The sequence below is a fragment of the Rousettus aegyptiacus genome, unplaced genomic scaffold (genome assembly GCF_014176215.1).
Source record: "Rousettus aegyptiacus isolate mRouAeg1 unplaced genomic scaffold, mRouAeg1.p scaffold_m13_p_1, whole genome shotgun sequence".
Taxonomy (NCBI): domain Eukaryota; kingdom Metazoa; phylum Chordata; class Mammalia; order Chiroptera; family Pteropodidae; genus Rousettus; species Rousettus aegyptiacus.
Genome location: NW_023416284.1, coordinates 183,863,452 through 183,884,783, shown reverse-complemented (window position 1 = coordinate 183,884,783; position 21,332 = coordinate 183,863,452). Strand labels below are relative to the sequence as shown.

The 21,332-nt window shown below is 50.0% G+C and overlaps 1 protein-coding gene across 3 annotated transcripts in view; it reads left to right on the top strand.

The window, feature by feature from the left end:
• The window catches only part of PDE10A (phosphodiesterase 10A), a 317,180-nt gene that overhangs the window by 276,486 nt on the left and 19,362 nt on the right, over positions 1–21,332 (top strand). For all 3 annotated transcript variants that reach the window (XM_036223535.1, XM_016128089.2, XM_036223531.1), the window contains exons 9-14: positions 66–124; positions 1,760–1,811; positions 7,300–7,442; positions 9,908–10,000; positions 12,688–12,874; positions 20,226–20,368. In XM_036223535.1, the coding sequence (XP_036079428.1) occupies positions 66–124; positions 1,760–1,811; positions 7,300–7,442; positions 9,908–10,000; positions 12,688–12,874; positions 20,226–20,368 (677 nt within the window). The remainder of the gene's footprint in view (positions 1–65; positions 125–1,759; positions 1,812–7,299; positions 7,443–9,907; positions 10,001–12,687; positions 12,875–20,225; positions 20,369–21,332) is intronic.

Here is a 21,332-nt window from a genome sequence, read left to right as displayed (position 1 = left end):
TGGAATTTTTATTTTTAAATACGCAAAAATCTCTCCTCATTAACAGCCGTTATTTTCCGCGGCAGGTATGCAGAGGCCTCGCCAAGCAGACGGAACTGAACGACTTTCTCCTCGACGTGTCTAAGTGAGTGTCGGGGTCTGGGGACGGAGCAGCTCTCACTGCTCAGGGGCGCGGTGCAGGGGAGGCCCCGGCAGAGACAGGCCGTCACCGACCCCACTGCACGCAGCCTGGCGGGGACGGCGAGCCGCGGCTGTGACCACGAATGGTTCTCATTTGTGCTCTTTCATTTGTGTATTTTCTAAATAGAGTCACCAGAGCATTTTAGAGACACCAAGTATTTCTCTCTCTCTCTCTTTCACTTTATTTTTTTTTTCTTTTTTTTTTTTTCTTTTTTTTTTTTTTGTGGCAGAAAACTGACAATAGAAGGAGAGGAAATGTTTGCTTGTTTTTTTTTCCAAAAAGTTCTCTCTGGCATTTTCTACTAATGTCAGTAAATGAAACATGCTGTTAATACCGTTATTTAAGTTTTCCCACGTGCAGTAGCTCAGATTTCATTTTAGAGAAAACGCTCCCCTTCCCTGACCTAGAAAAAGCCCCCTGGGCCGGCGGAGGGAGCGATCCTGGGAGTCCGGGAGACTCCCGGTTCACGAGGGCTTTGCCGGCACAGGGCACAGCTCCCGACCCTCGACTTCACCGTCGAAATCTGAAAATCGAGCTGTGGTGACTTCACGGCCACGTCCCCCTGCCAGCCTGCGCTGGGGAGCGCACCTCTGTCCCCGGCTGCCCGCAGCGGCGAGCCGTAGTCCCGGCTGCGTAGTCTGAAGTCGATGCTGCCTGCGGGCACTTGTTTCCTGAGTGTACAATCAGAGCCAGGGGGAGCCGCGAGGGCGCTCGCTGCCGAGGCGGCCCCTTCCAGGCCCGGCCGCACGGAGGAGGGGGCCGCTCAGCCTCTCGTGGGCCTGCTCCGCAGCAGGGAGCCGCCCTCCGCGTGCCCAGCCCGCGGGCGCGCCGGCTTTACGTGGAAGGCGTGTGCATCACTTAGCACACGTCATCTTAATTACAGGGCACACGAAACTTGCACAAACCCAAACTGAAAGCAGTAGCTGCCGAACGACCTGGTCTCTTTACGTGTTCTGTGCGCCACACGCCGCTCACATGCACGTGCAGCGATACACCCGCTTACCGGCTTTGCGCTCTGCTGCGTAGACCAGACTCTCCAAACCGCTTGCCGCTCGTAACAGCACGGCGTCTGGCGGCGCGGGCACCGGCCCCCGCACCGCGTGCTCGCCGGTGTTCTCAGAGGGATTGCAGTGCTTTCTTAGTACAGTTAAACGACTTTTTAACTTGCCAGTCTTTCAGTGATAATTTATATTTTAACCGTATTAATGAGATTTAGCAATTTAGATATTTTTATTTCAGATCAAAGTTCTTCATGAAAATATTAAATACGGTGAACTCAATTTATTCCTTCATAGTTTTCGTTAAATGCTACAAACTTTCTACATTGATACTTATCAATTAAGTCATTATTTTAAGCATTCTCTGAAATTAGAGTCCTCATAATAAAGACAATGGTAAAGTTTCTTTTTATCTTTTTAAACTATCATCGCTTGTTTCCAAAAGACAACCAAAATCAAACAAACATATGTCTTTATGTGTTTTATTTAAATGTAGACAAAACTGGGAAATGCAGTCAGAGTTTAATATGTTCTCTGTTCTAAACAAGATTGCTTACAGGTTTATGTCCCTTTTTTTCAGGACATATTTTGATAACATAGTCGCAATAGATTCTCTACTTGAACACATAATGGTAGGTGCCTTTTCTTTTGAAAATGATTTTATTGAACCTTAGATTCATGTCCTAATATGTGGTGGAACATTATACTGTGTTAGACACACGGGCTGTTTTAAATAGATGAAAAGGCGATACTTAGTGATCTGGAGGTATCACCTTGATTTTTTTTGTCACTTCCATTAATTTTGGAGAGTTTTGAACAACATTTTGATATCTCACGAGTTTTTCATTATTTAATGGTGAGCTATACTTTGAAAACATATAGTTTCTTCTTATAGTCTCCAAAACGCCTTTGCATACAGGCAGTGTGGGGGATTCTCAACTGATGTTGAGGTCCGTTCTGCTTAATTTAATCTGCTGAGTTACATCCTCATCATTCCTGTCTTTTCGAGACTCATAGACCGAAAGCCACACAAAACAGGGTTGTGTCCACGTTTCCCTGTGCAGCTGCTTCGGTGGCCTGGCGACACCCCCTGACAGAGTGGCTTCCTGTAGTCAGAGCGGTGTGTATGTGGACCCCAGGGGGGCCAGGCGCGCTTGGTCCCGTTCGTGCTCTCTCGTGTGACCTGAGAAGTGGCCCTCCTGTTTCCCGTGGGCTTGGTCTTTCTCAAAATACGGTACTCTCCTCCAGCAAGGGGTTGCCTCCTCTCCTGACTGGGTGACGCACGCTGGCTGTCGCTCTTTGATCTCATGGCAGGCAGGATGGGGCGGGGTGCGGTCCCTGTCTCGTGGAGACAGAGTTTACTAAGGAATTAGAGAGTAACGTTAAAGCTTGTCACGTCCAGCACATTCCTTACATAATTAGTTATATTGATGGTTTTATTTGGACAAAAAAGAGAATTCTTGATTGCGTAGTAAAAAGTAACGTATTTGGTTATGACAAAATTTAAGAAATTTGTAAAACAGTAAAAAGTACATGAAAAGAATATAAAAATGAGAATATATATGGACCAACAGAGTTTATACTAGGGGTACAAGGAGCACTTATTGACTAGACTTTGTATTATTAATAGTGCCTTTTAAAAAACGCCTTTATCGAGGCGTGATTTACGTGCCATAGTGCTCGTCCGCGCAGTGGGCGAGTGGATTTTGGTTTACTCGCAGGTATGCGCAGCCATAGCAGCCAGTTTCTGACCAGTTTCCCTTCCTCAGAAAGACACTCCATTCCATCCCTCACCTGATGTCCTACCCCATCCACCTCCCAGTCCTAAGCAACCACACATCTTTCTTTTTCCGTGGACTAGACATCTAGACATCTCACGTGAGCGGAGTCATGTGACGTGTGGCCGTTTGTGCCTGGTTCCTTTCACTTAGCGTAATGTTTCCAGTCTATCCGTGTGGTAGCGTGCTGGTACTTTATTCTTTTGAATGGTCCAGTAACGTCCTGTTGCACAGACATACAGACCGCATCTTTTATCCATTCATCAGCTGACGGACAGTGGATTATTTTCGCATTGTGGCTAATGCGAACAGTGCTGCTTGGACCGTTCGTGTGCGGTCTTGTTCGAATACCCGTTTCCAGTGTGCCGGGTGCACGCGTAGGAGTGGAAAGGCTGGGTCATCTGATGTTTAGCTCTTCGGGGAGCGGCCCGAGTGTGTCCTGGGGCAGTCACAGAGTCTCCTTTCTCACCGGCACTGCGCATGGGCGCGAGTCTCCATGCTGTCGCCAGCCCCGGTTGCTGTCTGACTAATGGCTGTCATCGTCCTGGATGTGGAGCGTGTTCTCAGTTGTCCGATGGCCGTTTCTCTAGTGACCCAAGATATCAGACACCTTTTCGTGTGCTTATTGGCCGTTCGTGTACCCACGCTGAAGAAACGTCTACTCCGATCCTGGGGCCACTGGTAATTGCGCTCCTCGCCGTTCCATCGTTGCGTCGTGGGAGTCCCGTGTGTTCTCTGACACAGCTCCCTTATCCGATCTTGCCTGGAAAGTGTTTTCTCCCATCCGTGGATTTTCTCGCCACTTTCTTGATAGTGTCTCTTGAAGTGCAAAAGATTTTAATTTCGACGAAGTCCAGTTATCTGTTTTCGCCTTTGTCGCTCACGCTCGTAGCGTCGTATCGGGAAGCCAGTGCCAAATCAGAGATGATGAAAGTTTGCTCTCTTTTTTTTTGTAAGAGCTTCATAGCTTTAGCCTTCGCATTTAGGTTTTTGACCTGTGATAGTCAATCCGCGTGAGGGTCCGCATGAGGGTCCGCGTTCGTGCTTGTGCGCGCGGGCACCCAGCCCTGCCAGCACCGCGTGTCGGAAGGACTCGTGCTTCCCTTCAGCGGTCTTGCCAGAGATGGGTCGCGCGTCGGGACCTGGTTGTAGTGCTGGGCCCACGGTTCCGTTCTCTCGGCCCGTAGTTCTGTCCACACCGCCCCAATTACTGTCGTTTTATAGAAAGTTTTAAAGCCAGGAAGTGTGAGTCCTCCTAATTTGTTCTTCTTTTTCAATATCTTGCGGCTGTTTAGGGGCACTTGTAATTCCATATAAATTTGAGAAATCTGCTTGTCAGTTTATACGAAGAATTCAGGTGGGGTTCTGGTAGGAACTGTGTTTAATTTGTAGATGAGTGTGGGGAGCGTTGCCATGTTAACAATATCAAGCCTTCCAATATGTGGACATGGCACATTTTTCCTTTTATTTGGATCGTCTTTAATTTTTTTCAACAGTATTTTGTAAATTTTAGAGTATAACTATCACTCTAATTTTGATAAAGTTTATTCCTAAGTATTTTTATTTTTCATGCTGTTATAAAAGGAATTGTTTTCTTTATTTTCAGATTTTTATGGAAAATGTGTAGAAATAAAATAGGTTTTTGTGTTCGATCCTGTATCCCGCAACCCCGATGAAGTCCTTATCCAGCACCTTCCTGGTGGGCTCCTTATGGTTTTCTGTGCACAGAGCCGGGCCACCCAGCGCTGGTGGCCGTTCCGCTTCTCCTTTCTGGTCTGGTGCCTTTTGTTTGTTTTCCTCGCATAGTCGTCCTGCCTAGGACGACTCGTCCAGTGGTGACGAGGGCTCGAGAGGGCGCGCATCCCCGTCTGGCTGCTGATCTTGGAGGAGACGCGCCCCGTCTCGTAGTGTTGAGTGTACTGCTGGCTGTGGTTTTTGTAGGTGGCCTTCATCAGATCGAGGAAGCTCCATTTCTTCTTTTCCTAGGTGTTTTGACTGTTTTAGCCATAATTAGATTTCAGATTTTATCAGCATCTGTTTTCTTTGCATTTGTTGAGATGATCATGTGGTTTTCGATGTTTATTCTGTTGATATGACGTGTTTCATATAAAGCAAATTTCATTACATACATTTTTGACAACCATAAAGATAATCATGGGATTTTTCTCCTTTGTGTTATTGCTATTGTGAACTATAACAATAGACTTCATGATAATGAACAGCTATGAATAAAGTATAGTTTAAACATTGTGATATTTGTTAATTTATTCCTGTTCGATTTGCTAGTCTTTATTTATGACGTTTCTTCTGTGTCGAAGGAAAGCTGGTGTGTGATTTTCTTCTTTACTGCCTTTGCCAGTTTTCGGTGTCAGTGACAAAGCCGGGGTTGTAAAGCTCTAACGGGAGACGCTCTCTCTGGACTTAGAACAGCTTAAGTGGATGGGAATCTTTTATCGAAGATTCTTGAACGATTTATATTTGAAATCATTTGGGCTTATTCCTTCTATGAGGAATAATTCTTTGATAATTTTTTAATTGTCTTTATGATTCTGATTCTATTTTGACTTTTCAACTCCTAAATTCAGTTCCTTTTTTGAGAAAATGTTTTATGTCACCCAGATCTTTACAATTATTGACATAATCATGTGCCAGAGTGTTAAGCACGTCACATGACCCCGGGCATCAGGGACGCAAGCTTCGCTGTCCATAATCACGAATAGTGCAGCATCACTATTATGTAATAGTTCACGATCTCATGCATTTGCCGGGTAGGCGGGTGGGTCTGGCGTTTGCCGGCGACGCGGCGCCTGCTTCCCGCGTCTGCGCAGTCCGGCCTTGCTCAGAGGACAGACGTACTTCGCCGGGCGCTCCAGGCTCGGGCGCCCACGCGCGGTGAGGGCGGCCGGCCGCACCTGGCGAGCCACACGCCAGCGCGCGGCAGGTGCAGGCGCGGCCCGCGGGCCCCAGTGCGTCGCCCCGCGCTCGGGGCCTTGTGCTCGCCACACGGACTCTGGCGGGGAGAGGCAGTGTCCGCTGTCACAGAGCCCCCCGGCGAGAGGGGCGCCTCGTGCCGCCCGCAGTGGCCAGGACGCTCAGCCGCGGCCGCCGGTCTCGCTCGTCTGCACGGCCGTCCCGCGTGACGCCGCACGGTCGCGGCGCCCGTTCTCCGGGAATTCGCGCTTTCTCTCTGCGGAGGAGGCCACGTCCGTCCCCCGGAGGGCCGATTGCCGGAACGCTCAGTACGCGCGGGTGCGGTGCTGTCAGCGCGGCCGCGGGCCCCACCCGCCGAGGGCGCCGCATCTCCTGCAGTTTAAAGAAATCCTGTGGAAGGCAATGGGGGACCGGAGGGTGAGGACTGAGTAGATGCGGCAAGGCGGGGAGGCGGGGCCCTGAGGCTGGCGGTGCGTGCAGAGACTCCACTGGCCAGTGCCCACACGAGTTACTGCCCCGTGCCTCAGTTTCCCTGGTACTGCGTCATGTGAAGACGTTTTCCTGACTTGATATCGCTGTCGCGAGGATTAAGTGAATAAATGCACGTAACGTGTATAAAAAAGTCTAGCACCCTCCGAACGCTTAGTAATTGTTGCACGTTATTAGTGCAACAAGTAAAGTGCAGTTCAGGTGCATGGGAACCCTGGGTCTCATTCGTGTTTTTATACCCGATGTGTCACTCAGCAGCCGGTCAGACCGGAAGCCGCCCCTGGCGGGGCCGGAAGGGGACCCGGGGGCGGAAGGGCTCTTGGGGGCCGGGCCGCGGCTGCTCCCCAGCCCTTGGGCAGTGTCGCGGTTCGCTTGCCCCATGAGCACGGGGCGGAACTGCGCAGGGCCACGTCCACGCAGACGTTTGGAACGAGGACCTGTGCTGTTTGGGGTCCATGGCCGGGTGCCACGGAGGCAGCGGCGTCTGACCCAGGGGGCTCCAGCATCCGCGATTTGGGGACCCAGGGGCACCCAGGGCCCAGGCCCCCGCCGATGCCTCGGGTCCCCTGGTGTAGTTATGTTTTGGGGGAGTCAAAATTATCCGTACATTTTACATTTTCGACTGGGTGGGGGGTCGGTGCAGGGCTCACCTGCATTTCCGCATCTGGCACCGTGACCTTGGGTGACCGGCAGCTGCTTACTCATTCATGCAGGTGTCGCCGATGCTGGGACGTTAGCAGTGACACCTGTCTTCTGTGTCCATAGACCCGTGTTTAGTATAACGCCCATTTCCCACCCAACTGAGAGTGCAGCGTTTTTATGCGTTTATTTCAGCATTTATGCTAACACCTCTGTCCTGCGAAGTCTGCCCGTAAGCCCGGGGCTTCTCACCGCCTCCTCTCGCTCCGCTGCTCATTTTCAGATCTACGCAAAAAACCTGGTGAACGCCGACCGCTGCGCCCTGTTCCAGGTGGACCACAAGAACAAGGAGCTGTACTCGGACCTGTTCGACATCGGCGAGGAGAAGGAGGGGAGGCCCATCTTCAAGAAGACCAAAGAGATCAGGTACAGCGGAAGTAGCCCCGCGCTCGCTGCCGCAGCGCGCAGGTGCCCCGTCGCCCTCTCTCCTGTGCCTGTCCGCAGGTATGCTGACAGAACTTGTCACACTGTGATATCATTCCCACCAGGACCCGCCTCCTGAAGGTAGTGCTTCTGGGAATGACATTGCAGCGCCAGCGAAACCGCACCTAGGAAGCGTTAGCGTCACTCCTGGAAACGCCGTCTTCCGGAGGCGGTCCTTTTGGAAATCACGGTGGAAAAGCTTACTAGTGCCCCCAGGTAGGTAAAGGTGCACCCCACCTGGAGTCCGCAGGGTTTCCCTGAGAGCAGAGTGTACGTAGGACAGGCTAGCAGCCGCCCGCCCCGCACCCCAGCCCCCTGGGGCCACTGCGGACCTGGGCCCGGCAGAGTCGGCGGCGTCAGCACGCGGTTCTGTGGCTGAGCAGCTCCTGTGATCAGTCGTGTGACACACGTGTTGTGTCTCGAAACGAAAGCCCCGTTTGCTCCAAAAGCGGCAGCTTTGGTCACTTAACTGAACGGAGCGGAGCTCGTTCCGCCGCTTGAGGCACGGTGGCTCCGTCACGTCACAGTCTGACCCCTGCCAGGAGCACGGGCACAAAACTTCTGAGAACTGAGGGTAACGCTCAGAGACTGAGTTTGTCTCCGAGGCAGGGGCGTCCCTCTCCTTTCTGTGTCTTTGAACTTTTCCACGTGACACTATGAAGTGCTTTGGGCGTTGCCACCCTAAAGTCCTTCTCCCTTGCTAATGAAGAACCGCAGTTCCTCTGGGCGCCTGTCGTGGAGGGAGCTCGGCAGCGGGGAAGGAGACGGTGTCGCCACTGCCCCCCACGGGGCACTCGGCGCTGGCCACGTCCCAGAGCACGCAGCCCGTTCCCAGGCTCGGAGCTCCACTCAGAGGCGCCGGCTAGTTTTTTCGGTCATTGTTATGTTTTTGGTTGGTTACTGCAGACCCCAGTAAATCAGTGTGGATGTAGTCATTTAGGTAAAGTCATTTCTGTCGCTGAGGGTCCCAGTGCCCCTGCCAGTCCCAGCGTCCATCTAATTTTGAAGATGCAAACGAACTTGTGAGACACTGAGGGGCCATGGCCTGCGGTCGCTCCCGAGCTGCCCGGTCTCCGAGGGCCACCGCTCAGGCACGGCCGGGCGACCGCGGGCCGAGAGGGCTGGCCCAGGGCACGCAGTGGCATCCGATGCTCTTTGCCCGTGGCGGGCTGCGCGTTTGCCTAAATCCCGAGAGCCTGACTTTATGCAGTGTCAGAGTCAGTTTTCGGTGTTCTAAGTGTTTGTATCAATTCTCTTTTGAATTCTCCTTAGGGAAAAATCCTTAGGGTAGAGCTTTATTTCAGTAATGATTTTCTCCTGCAGTGGTGAAAATGTCATACTCTGAAAGCTATTTTGCAGCTATTGAAATCTGTAGATGTCGTGGATTTTAGACATCCTTTTTAACTAAATTTCAAAATGAGGGCACGACTAATGATATTGTAGTGAGAAAACTATTCATAAATATGAGGACGCGTTTATAATATAAAATGCTGATATTAGATATAAAACATGATTACGTAGATGCACATAATGCTTGTGTTTTGACTGTTTTTAAATTTAACGAAGTAAAAATTACTAGAAGTTGTTACTTATGTTATTTTTATACAATATTTGGATTGCAAATGCCTTAAAATTCCCGTCCTGTATAGTATCTCAAGATCAGACATAACGTGTGACTCTGGTCATATGTGTGGTAGAAGGTGTGACTCTGCATGTGCAATAGAAGGTGTGACTGCATGGGTAGTAGGTGTGACTGTGTGTGTGGTAGGTGTGACTGGTCACGTGTGTCATAGAAGGTGTGAATCTGGTCGTGTGTGTGGTAGAAAGTGTGAATCTGGTCATGTGTGTGGTGGAAGGTGTGACTCTGGTTGCATGTGCAATAGAAGGTGTGACTGTGTGTGGTAGGTGTGACTGGGCGTGTGTGTGGGAGAAGGTACGCTGGCGCACACCTGCTTTCGTGTTTTCATTGCGCCACTGACACGTCAGGAATTTTAGCAAGTTGCTGAACACATACGGGTCTCAGTTCACAGCACAGTGAGAAGTAATTGAGAAAATTTATGTTGAAGCATCTTGTAAATTATAAGGTGCTTTGCAAATACAAAGGGTTATTATTGGTCAGAGCGGGAGAATGCTAGTTCAATTCCAATTTGTGATCCATTATAATTTACTGTGTTGTAAATTATATCTTAAAACGGGGTTCTCAAGTGATTACTGTGCCGTGTTTGTCTGCTTTACATTTGCATATTTTATAATAGTGAGATGCTTTAGAATGTGTAAATGAAAAGTTAATGCAAGCGTTTAAAATGCAGCAGCGCTTTTTCATTCAATATTCGGTGGTAGCGAAGTGTCGCGAATTATTTCACACACCTGTATGTTGAGTACCGTGTTCCTCTGTTTTGTTTGTGCAGATTTTCGATTGAGAAAGGAATTGCTGGTCAGGTGGCGAGAACGGGGGAAGTGCTGAACATCCCGGACGCCTACGCGGACCCGCGCTTCAACAGGTGAGAGCCGGCCTGGCCCGGGCTCGCCCTTCCTGCACCGCCGGCCGGAGCCTCTGGGTGGCGCCCGTCCGCGCCGGCTCGGCCGGTCCTGCCCGCCCAGCTCGCTGTGCTGCTTTCCCCGGCGGGCTCGGTGACCAGTACTACTAGCTCGGTTTTCAGATATTTACAAAATGAGGGGCGCTAAACCAGGAGTGATATTCAGCTACGGATCTTTAAAATACTATAAAAGCAACTAAAAGGCACAAGTTTAAGTATATAAAGCTGCTTTTTTCATTATAGTGTCATCATTTTGTTGATATTTTCTCTACTGAACCATATTCTCAAAAGCTACATAACATGTAGTGATAAAAGTACCTACATTTTGTTTTTTAGCAATCGGAAATGGTTTATTAAATTGTAGTATATTCATAAGAGGAAGACAGTTAACAGGTAAAATGAAGGATGAGTTCGAAAATAATGGCGAGTGAAAAGTGAGATGTACAAACTGCACAATGCTCCGGACACATGTTTATGCAACAGAGCGACGTAACACACAGAATGAAACCCAGCGGGAATGTGTGCGCTCTGCATTCGTGACGGGAGGGGAGAAGAGAATGGGGTTGGGGAGCCACAGGGGCCGCCACACCCCGGCTCATCCTTAACGTTTGGATTCTTTCAAGAAGCAAGGAAGAGCCTGGAAGCAGATGTGACAGCCGACATTCGGGGGACAGTTCTGCCATTTATTTGTTCTAGAGTGACGTGGATCAAGTCACTTCATGTCTCTGAGCCTTAATTTCCTTGTCGTCAAAATAGGGACGATGATGCCTGCTTCATAGTCTTGGTTTTGTTTTTAAGATTAGACATGATAGTCACAGAATGTCAGCTTTACCTGACACGCAAAGGTAGGAACTCAAGAGGTTGCAGCTTTTATCCGATATCATCAAAGTTGGGTTAGATGGCTTATACAAATTTTGTTTTATTTTGAGTTTCTTTTGAGAACTGGAAACCAAATTATATAAACGTGATTTTAATAAATCTCTAGAAATTGTGTATCAAGACTGATGCTATGACCATTGAAGAGCAAGAGTTTAGACAGTTCGACCACAGTATGTGGGTAATTCAAATGTTTGCTTTATTTTAAGGAACAGTTGAATAACATCAGTAATAGGAAGTTTTATCAGGTATTTGATTAATGTCAAGTATATAAAACTCTTATAGAAGCACAGCTATATCCTAGTAATATGTTTTATCAATAAAGAGTATGCTGAAAATCTTAATATTTTTAAAGAAAACAAACTAGTTTTAGAGCTTACATATTGAAAATATTTACATATCTTTATATGAAACCTTTATATCAAATGTCTAGGCCAACTATTAACATGAAAGGAAAGTAACAGATTGTGAGAAAATATTTACACAATGTTTATCTGACAAAATACTTGTATCTAAAATATGTAAACGACTTTTCCAACATAACAAGTAAGATAACCCCATTTAATAAACGTGGCACAAGATTTTAGCAGATACTTCACAGAGAAAAGATACAAATGGCCTTTAGACACATGCCGAGGCGCTCGACGTGAGGGAGAGGCCGACTGGACGGACGGGTCCCTTTGCACAGCAGCCCGCACGGCTAACGTTGTAACAGAGTGACATGAGCAAGGGCGGGCAAGGGCGTGCGGACACTGGGGCGCACTGACTTCGTGGCGGGGGGTGTAACGGTGCCGCCACTTGAAAACCGTTCGCAGTTTCTCATAAATGTAAGCGTGCACTGACTGTACTCAGCTAGCCCCGCTCTTAGGTATTTCTAAGAAAAATGATGACATCCATCAGCACATCTTCAAAGCAGCATTATTCATAATTGCCCCAAATTGGCCATTAGCAAATAATGATATCCGTTAACTGGTGAATAGATAAATGAGATGCAGTATATCCGTGCCCTGGGGTACCGCCCAGCAAACAGACGCAGGCAGCAGCAGGGACATGCTCCCCGGAACATTCCTCCAGGGGAGAGAGGCCGGGCACCGAAGACTGCTGTCTGACGAGCCACTGCTAGTCATACGGCTGCTTCTGTGGAACCGAAAAGCTGTTTCCTCTGAATCGGAGTCTGCAGACCTCTGTGAAGGCTCGGGCAGTGGTACTTCTGTCTTTATGGGCCCTAACGTCTTTGTCACAGGGTGGTGGCAGTCATTAAGGAAGGCGCGGTCATGTCCTGTTCAAACCCTGTCTAAAAACAGGAGCGGGCTGCCGCAGCCTGGGCGGAGTGTGCCGACCCCTGCTCTGAGTTTTAATTGATAATTCCCCTTCTTGTTTGTTAAGCAAGTTGCATCTTTCACAAATGTAACCACAGTCAAAGGAACGTGTTATTTTACCAAGTTTATTATATTTTTTCTCTGAATCCACAGTTTGTGATTTCATGGTAATTAATACTGGATACTTAAAACTGAACAATAAGCTGAAGGCCTCCCAGACACTGTTCTGAAAAACTCTCAAAAAAACAAAACAACGTTGGTTAGAAAATGTTCGAAAAGGTTTTAATAAAACATTTCAAATGTCACATTGTCCTTGAATTTGGAAGCTAATGGTTCCATTATCGTTATTTGTAATAGAATTGCGAAACCGAGTCGGGGTGTCTGATAGCCCATGTAGTTGATCTTCCTCTCTGTGTTTTCTTTTGTGTCGTCGCTTGCGCCGGGACCTCCCCACAGAGAAGTGGATTTGTACACGGGCTACACCACCCGCAACATCCTGTGCATGCCCATCGTGAGCCGAGGCAGTGTGATCGGGGTGGTGCAGATGGTGAACAAAATCAGCGGCAGTGCCTTCTCCAAAACGGACGAGAACAACTTCAAAATGTTTGCCGTCTTCTGCGCGTTAGCCTTACACTGTGCCAACGTGAGTGATAATCGTTCAGTACCTTCCTTACTACTCAATTTTAAAACCTTAGAGTCGTTCGAGTTGTGTTTTTTTTTCCCATTTAAGTTTCCTTCATAAACCAGAAACAGGGATTCCTGGTGGCATATGTTTTAAGAAATGCCGTAAAAATGCCTTGGAAGACATAAAAATTTAATATTTTTCATTTACATGAAGCTGTGAATCTGTTAAAAAGACAAATGAAGTTAAAGGTAAGATGTTCAAGCATAAGGTGTACATTCCACAAGATCATACTGAAATGAGTAAGGAAGACGTTTTCCGAACCCTTGCTGAAGATTTATTGAGGCCGATTTCTTTACTATTTTATGAGAGCTTCAGAACACACTGTCGGACCTCATTAATGCCAGTATTTTAAATTGTCCCTTTGTTTTAAGAGGTTTTTGCATCAGAGCAGTCTGAGAAAGGGTTAGTTATTTTGAGATGTGAGGTGGGCAAAACTCCTTTTTAGGTGAGAGTATGCATGAGAGTCGCGGAGGGAGAAATCGAGCCTCTAACAATCTGTCTGCGTTTCCATGTGTCCTGTGAAGGCCGATCGTGTGTTTCCAAGGTCACGTACGTGTCCGTTTAGGCACACTGGGGTCCTGGGGGGTCGTCCGGGGACTCGAGGCTCTTCTGAGCCCCTGACCATTGTGTCCTCACACTTGGATTCGATCCTGATTGGGCGGTTATACCAAACCAAATACTAAACTAAGGTAATACAAACAGCACTCCCGAAAAGTCGGAGCGAGTCGATAGGCATCCTATTTTCACATCGATTCTTTTAGGTAAATTATTCAGGGTAAATCAGTGGAACTGGCTTGTACTGGAGCGACGTGCGGTTTGTCGCGGCACCCTGATCTCTGCCGTCCAGCGGTGGTGGGCAGCGCGTGCCCGCATCGTGCCAGGCGTCGCCCGGCCAGCCAGCACGGGCCCAGCCGCCTGGAGGGCGCATGTTGAAATCTGCGCAGCGAAGCTTCAGCTCTCCCTGGGGTTCATCCCGCCTTTTTTTCCTCCTCATTAAAGCTCGTAGAACTTACATTGTTTGGACAGTTTCCGAACTCAAAAAAAGAGCGCCCGCCGCCCCAGCCGCGGCCTCCGCTCGTGCGGCCCGTCTCCTCCGCGTCCCCGGCTTCGGCTGGGGCTGGGCCGGGGCCGACGCGTTTCCAGACCACGCCAGCGCTCGCGTGTCCCTAGCCTGGCCCCGCTGGCCTGGCGGAAGGGCGCGCGTCCTCCCTCGTGGGGGGAGCGGCTCCCGTGTCGCACCAGCCCTGGTCAGGCAGCCACGCGCTCCCGCCCGGACTGGGGGCCGCGGCCCGAGCGCCGCTTGACGCGGTGTGTGTCTTGGATAGGTTCCCTTCACTACCACGAGCCTCTTCCCCTGAGCATTGTAGAAGAGGAAGAAAAACGCCTGTGAGTGAGCACTGTCTGAGCAGCGCCTCAGGCCCGCGGGCTCCCTGCCCCTGCGGAGCGGCCTTCTGGTTTCTAGAGAATACACAGAAGTATTTAGGGAGATGATGAACATGAAAAGGCTTTGTACAGAAATGCCGCCATTAATGCTGGCCGTTTCTAAGTCAGATTAAGCGCGTTAGTGCTTGGAAATTCGGAATATCTCCGCTCTTGAGCAAGTGATTGAATCCTTAATCAGGTCGTGTTTCCTGTGTGGGAATCGCGTCTCGTAACGAGCGTGATCGTGGTGCAGCGCATTTCGCTGTCGTGCGGCCCAGCCACCTTGTTGGACCAGGAGGCCTGTCCAGGAGACGAGGCGTGTGGCCGAGTGGCCGAGTGACCGCTCACGGCGCCATCCGCAGGCCCGTGAGGTTGCACCCCCTTACTGGCCGCTCTCCGTTTTGTGTTTAGCAGATCGTTGACAGTTCTGTCAATGGAACGGTAACTGAAAGACTCTAAAACAGTCAACTCATTTACTTATATGTGTTACGGTTTTAAAGAAACAATTAGGTATTATAATAATAACCCGTTCCCTGGGGTTGTCGCGACTAAGTGAGATAATACGGGTAAAATTCTTATCCGTACAGTGCCTACTCCGTAGTACGCGTTCAAGCTTACTTCCTTTGGTTTTACTCTGTTTTATAGATATACACACATGTAGATATATTTTATACATATACATCTATTATACAAACATGTGGGTGTGTCTACACATGTGTATATCTAAATATATAAAATGCATAAAATCCAAATTCGTTTTTTAGATAGATAGGTAAGTAGGTAAATAGATGGTCTGTTGCTTTCACAGGCTAAATTGCTTTTCTTTACAATTGGCATTTGCCTCATTGGCTTACTGGGGAATAGTGAGAAACAGCTAACAGGGACCTTCGACGTCCACCCCGAGGGGAAACTTCTGAGCTGACGGAGGAGGAGAAATCAGTAACTCTTACTTACGGGACGTCCGCGTTTGCACGCAGTGGAGGTGTCGGCGCACAGCGTCAGACGTTTTTCTGCCTGTTCTTCTTCTTTGCCTCCTTCTGAATTCAAGGATGTCCTTGTGGGAAGAACACGACATCGAAAATGATCTTTTCCTTCTTCTCCCTTTGGTTTCACATCAGGCAAAGGATTCGGGTCGGCTTGGGCCAGTCGTTGAGAAGGACGGCATTTTAAACACTTAGGATTTGGTCAAAGTGAAAAAAAATTAGCCCTTTGCCTTTTGGTACCGTGGCTTCCAGTCACCAGAAGAGCTGTGAAGGCGCTGGGAGTCACACGTCAAATGCCCGGTTTTTGAAACAGTGTGTTTTTACTCTTTCAACGATTTTCCATCAGCTCAGTCCGTAGGGGGCGCCGAGCTCTGGGTCGTCCCTGGCATTGGCCTCGTCTTTCCTGGACCCCTTCATACATCCACTCACTTACCGATGTACTGGAGAGTCACGACGCACATTCATCGGACCCGCCTGCCCCGCGGGGGCCCGGTGCCCAGACCGCGTTCCCCACACGGCCGCACCCAGGCGTCTCGTCCTGCGTGGCCTTCACGTCCCAGAACCCCGAGCCGCCCCCTCTGCTGGGCCCGGCCGCCCTGCGGTCCGCTGCAGCCCTGTTTCACGCAACCGATAAACAGCGCCAGGTTTCCTGCTCAGCGTTCTCTGAGCCTGCGTGGGGTGTGTCTTTGACTTTAGGGTTTATTTTGAGAACTAGATTAATTTTATCCATGGTATCATTTAATGCTATTGGCAGATATTATACTGAACAAATAGTTTGTCAGTTGGACTCGAAATGTAAATTAGACAGACAGCAGGGACGACCCCTCAACTTAAATAGCAGGGCGAGCATCGTTACAGCCCTGACTTCCCCAGAAGCTACTTGAATCTGGTGCAGGGTCCCCCGTGCCTGCCGGAGCCATGGAGCCGGCTGCCTGAGGCAGGAGGTGGCCTTGCTCCTGTGTGGGTGGACGTGGGGTGGGCAGTTGGCCCTCGCAGGGCGGCCTGGCCACCGAGGAGGACTCGCCCAAGGAAACACGGGAAACGCGGGGACAGGGTACCAGGGCACTGAGAGCTCAGCACAGTACTCGGTCCCTTACGTGGGGGGGGGGGTGTCCCACCGAACCCTCACGTTTCTCCCTGAGTTATGTGCCGCGGTGCCCACAGCCCACACGCGGGGACCCAGGGCGCAGAATGAAGGATCGGCCTGGATTCATAAACGGGAAACGCCGGAGGGGGACTCACCCAGCAGCGAGCCCGCAGATGACCGGGCAGAGCAGCCGGCTCGGCTCTCAGCTGCTCTCCGTAGGTGGCTCCGGGCCCACAGGGGACTTCAGTAGCCTTAGGGTGGCCTCCACACGCCACCAGCCCTAAACGCAGTGAGCGTTGTTACAGAAACAGGCCGCAAGCAAAGCACCGTACGGGATCACTAACTAAACGTTCTCACGTGCCACGAAGTCGGGAAGGCCACTTTACACACGGGCAGAAGGAGGCGGCCACAGCACGTGGCCGAAGCGTGCCGCTGCTCTCCCACGTCCAGGTCGTGCTCCCTCGCGCCTCTGCCTCCTCCGCGTCCTGGCGCCTGAGGTCGGCACGTCATCAGCACGGCAGGGCCCCCGCGGTCTCGTCCGGCTGGACGGCCAGGCCAGGGTTAATGGCTCAGTTGTCACAGGCAGATTATTTACGCAAAATCAGCTGAAAAGACAACAGTTTTCTACCTGCAGTAATTGCAGTGGGACGAATAAGGTGAAATCGCTTACCGATGATCCTGCATTACATTATTCTCTACTATGCACGTTGGAAGTCGTTTAGAAAAATGAGGATCAAAATATCTATAAAATTTGCCAATGTTGTCTTTGCAGTAAAGTTAAAATACGTGTGTTACTTACCTATACTGATTACAATATAAAATAATAAAATTGTAAATTTAAAAATGTATAGATTTACAAATTAAAAATGTAAGTTCACAAATAAAAATGATAAAAATGAAATTTATTCCAACTGGAAGTCATGGGTTAGTAAAACGCAGAAGGGACAGTCACCTCGCAGGGCACGCGTGAGAGCCGCGCGGAGCCTGCGCCTGGCGGCCGGCCAGCCACGCCCGGCTGTCAGCGATGGCGGCGGTGGCGCTGCAGCGTTATTCTGGTGCCCGGTGGGGCCCTTCGCCAGCAGCTCCCCCGCAGCATCGCAGCGCCCCAGGTCGCGCTGACTGACATAAATACCCAGCGGGGCCTCTGGACGGCCCACCCCTCGCAGGCTCCACAGGGTCATCTCGCCTGGGACACTGAACGAGGAAGTCACTGCTTTTCCAGATGCGCCCGTCCCCGGAAGCGAGCCCTTGGAGAACAGATGTTTGCAAGTCCTTGCATTGCTGCGTGACTTTGCCCCTGGAATCTATGTCACGTGTACAAATGAACAGACGCCTTTAAAAAGACCGAGCGGAAATTTTGTAATAATTTTACTGAGGTTTATTAACACACAGTTAGCTCCAAATGTTCATAGAGTGTGCAGTCATATGGGGGTGTATACACACCCTCCGCACCCCGTGAGGCCGTCGCCACCGTCCGGGTGACGGGTGTGTTTGCCACCCCCCGTTTTCTTGTGCCCCTCTGATTCCCCCCACGTGACCCCCGTCACCGTCATGCTCCCCGGTCTGAGGAGAACACTGATCTGCTTTCTGTCACTGGAAATGGCTTTGCGTTTTCTAGAATTATTTCGTATCAGTGGAACCACAAAATGAGCATTCCTTCCTCCCTGGCTCTTCCCTCCGCGTGATTATCCTGAGGTTCACCCATGCGTCGCACGTATGGGTAGTTTTTTCCCCGAGCGGTGTTCTGTCGCGTGGGTTTGCGTGATCTGTTTCGTCACCCCTCGATGCGTATTCGGGTTACTTCTAGTTGTTGGCACTGAGCCCTGTGCACAGGTCCTCGTGCGGACATGCGCGTTCGTGCCCCCGTGTGAAGGCGGAGCCGGGAGGCCGTCGTGGCCGGGCGTGTTTACCTGCCCGGGAGCCTTCGGACCGCCCTCCGCGCCGGCCGGGCCCTGCAACGTCCCTAGCCTCCCGCGTGTGGCCCGGTCGCTGCGCACCTGCCGTCTGCGTCTTCTCCGGTGACCCGCCCTCGTGAACTGTGCCCGTTCTTTTGTCTGGGATCATTTGCTTTCCTGTCATCGAGATTTGGTCGTCCGTCGTGTGTTCTGGGTGCAGTTAGGCTGGTCGCGGGTGCCGGGCCCGGCGTTCGCCCGCCTCCTGCGGGGCGCGGCTTCCCCCCCGAGGGCGCCCTCGGGCGCCTGTTCCCTCGGCGATCGCGCCGTCAGCGCGGGTGCAAAGGCTGTCTCTGCCTTCGCCCGCAGTTTCGTGCTCTTAGGTTTACATCTAGATCCGATTCGTCTTGAGTAAATTTTCATGTGCGAGGCAGGGTAAGGACTAGAGTCCGTCCGTTCGCTCGCTCATTCTTGCTGTGGGTCGCCATCCTCCCAGCGTCCTTCGCGGCAGGACGCACCCGCCCCGCCCCGCCCCGCCCCGCCCCGCGGCCCGGACTCCGCATGCGTCGGGCCGTCGTGGCCTCGCGGGGAGCTGCCCGACCCCTTTTCTTTCGGCATGACCGCCTTCGTTCCCGGTAACACTTGGCTCTGGAAGCTGTTATCTGACGCCAGTACCAACACCCTCGCTTTCTTTTTGCTGGCGTTCGGTGGTGTATCTTTTCCATCCTTTTACCCTGTTTGCGTCTTTATATTTAAAGTAGGATTCTCGTAAATGGCGTTAGTTAGATCTTGCCTTTTTTATTCAACCCGACAATTTTTGCCTTGTAATGAGGATGTTTACACCGTGCATATTTTATGTTTAGGTGCAAATTCACCGTCATTTTGTTTTCTGTTTGTTCCATCTATTCTTTATTTCTTTTTACATCCCCTTCCTTTAAAATTGAATTTTTTTTATGATTTTATTTTATGCAACAGATTTTAACTGATCAAAATTTTCCAGGAAGAGTTTCATTGGTTTTGAACTTGTTTGATAATAAATATTCAATCGATTACTTTTCAGGATTAACAGATGGACATCAGGGAAAATGGAAATGTATCTGAATTCCAACCAAAAATATTAGTGGTCGGGGAACTAAAGTGTCAATGGGATGTTTCTAGAGCAGCCGGGACTCCCTTCGTTTCATTCGGATCCATGTGCGTTTTGGTGCTTCCTGCTCAAATCGCACGAAGTGGACTGCACTGGACCGGACATAAACCTCACCGTCTCACAAAGATTAAAGGAACAACGTGACAGTCGATGACATACATTTAATTACTGTGTTTTTTTTAAAATATGTAATTGTTTAGTAAGAACGAAAAGTCTTATTTAGTAAGTAGACGTTTTAAAAATATATATTTCATTTTTCTAAAATTTCTATTTTAGTTTGTGTTTTTGATCATAAAGCAGCGTACATTTATCGGGCCCACATCTCCAAAATTCTTTTTCTGACAGAGGACTTGACCATCAAACGTTTTAGAGAATCCCTGGACTAGAGGACTTTGAGATTACCGAGAAGTAAGCTAAATATTTAAAAAAGACACAGAATAAAACAGCTTGACTCTTGACTCACTCGGTCCTTGTTGCGTTCCCTCCAGCCTGAGGCTCCCTCCCACGGCCCTGCAGCGGGGTCTCAGCTGAGGTGCAGCAGACGAACACAGTCTGGCTGCTCGAGGTGTCCGATGAGTCTTTTTAAATAGAAATAGAATTTACAACTATCTGTTTTGCATCTTCAGGGTCGCACCTGTGGGCATCTTCAGTGGTCATGGAAACGGGGAGCGATGGGCAGTAACTGTCGTCACTGCATAGCGACAGTAGCATCAGTCATAGTCCTGACCCTTTTACACCAAATTCTGACCTTTACGTGTTCGCCGGGTTCGCCTTCCAGATGTACCACAGGATCCGCCACTCCGAGTGCATCTACCGGGTGACCATGGAGAAGCTGTCCTACCACAGCATCTGCACGGCGGAGGAGTGGCAGGGCCTCATGCGCTTCAGCCTCCCGGGCCGGCTCTGCAAGGAGATCGAGCTGTGAGTGCTCGCCTGGGCACCTCGGGGTGGGGGGTGGGGGAGCAGCGTGCCCCGGGGGACGGGGGACAGCGCCTCGGGGAACAGGGACAGCGCGCCCTGGGGGACTGAGGACAGCGCTCCAAGCCCAGGGGTGCTGAGGCGATGCTGGTGCCGTGTTTCACGTGTGGTTCCATGGTGCCATTTTACCCCCGAGGTGACCCCAAATCTTACAATACAACTTGGAATTAAAGACCAAAGTCTTTTTTAAAAATCACATAATCCTTTAAAAAAAAAAAAGCTGAGCACAATTTCGAAATAAGTTAACCTAAATGTTAGCTTTTCTCATCAATCTTAAGCACAGTTCACGCCAGGTGATATTTAATATTCAAAATGACATTTAACATCAGCTATCTAAAAGTTTTTATTTTTCTATAAATTTAAATTTACCAATTAAATTTGAGAACTTACTAATAATTAGTTCAACTTCCACTTTGTTTTCTAATTCTTGCTAATACACGTCTTTGCTGGTGGTAGAAACTGGTAAATTATACGCCCATTGTGAGTGCAAGCCAGCGCTGTTTAACTGCCTGGAAAATCCTCACAAGCGACCACTGCCTTATTATTGGGAAGATAGTGTTGTTGACTTAATTAAACGAGAGGCCATCAGACCGAGGTGGCAGTAATGACCTGGAGGCCTAGGAGGCAAACCAAACCGTGAGCCTGTGAAGGCCTCGGGGTCAGGATGCGGGGCGCTGAGGACAGCCTTCGTAAAAAGCCCAAACGAGGCTTCAGAGGGCTTGGGACTGCGGAACAGTCGCGGCCCCCCGGAAGGCAGTGGCCCCGGGCATGTGGAAGCTCTGTGCCCTGCCCCCCACCCGCGCCCGAGGCGTCTCTTCCTCAGGTGCATCCTTCACGGTAAACCGGAAGCGATAGGGCAAGTGCCTCCCTGAGTTCCGTGAGCTGCCGGAGGGAGCTGTCAGACCCG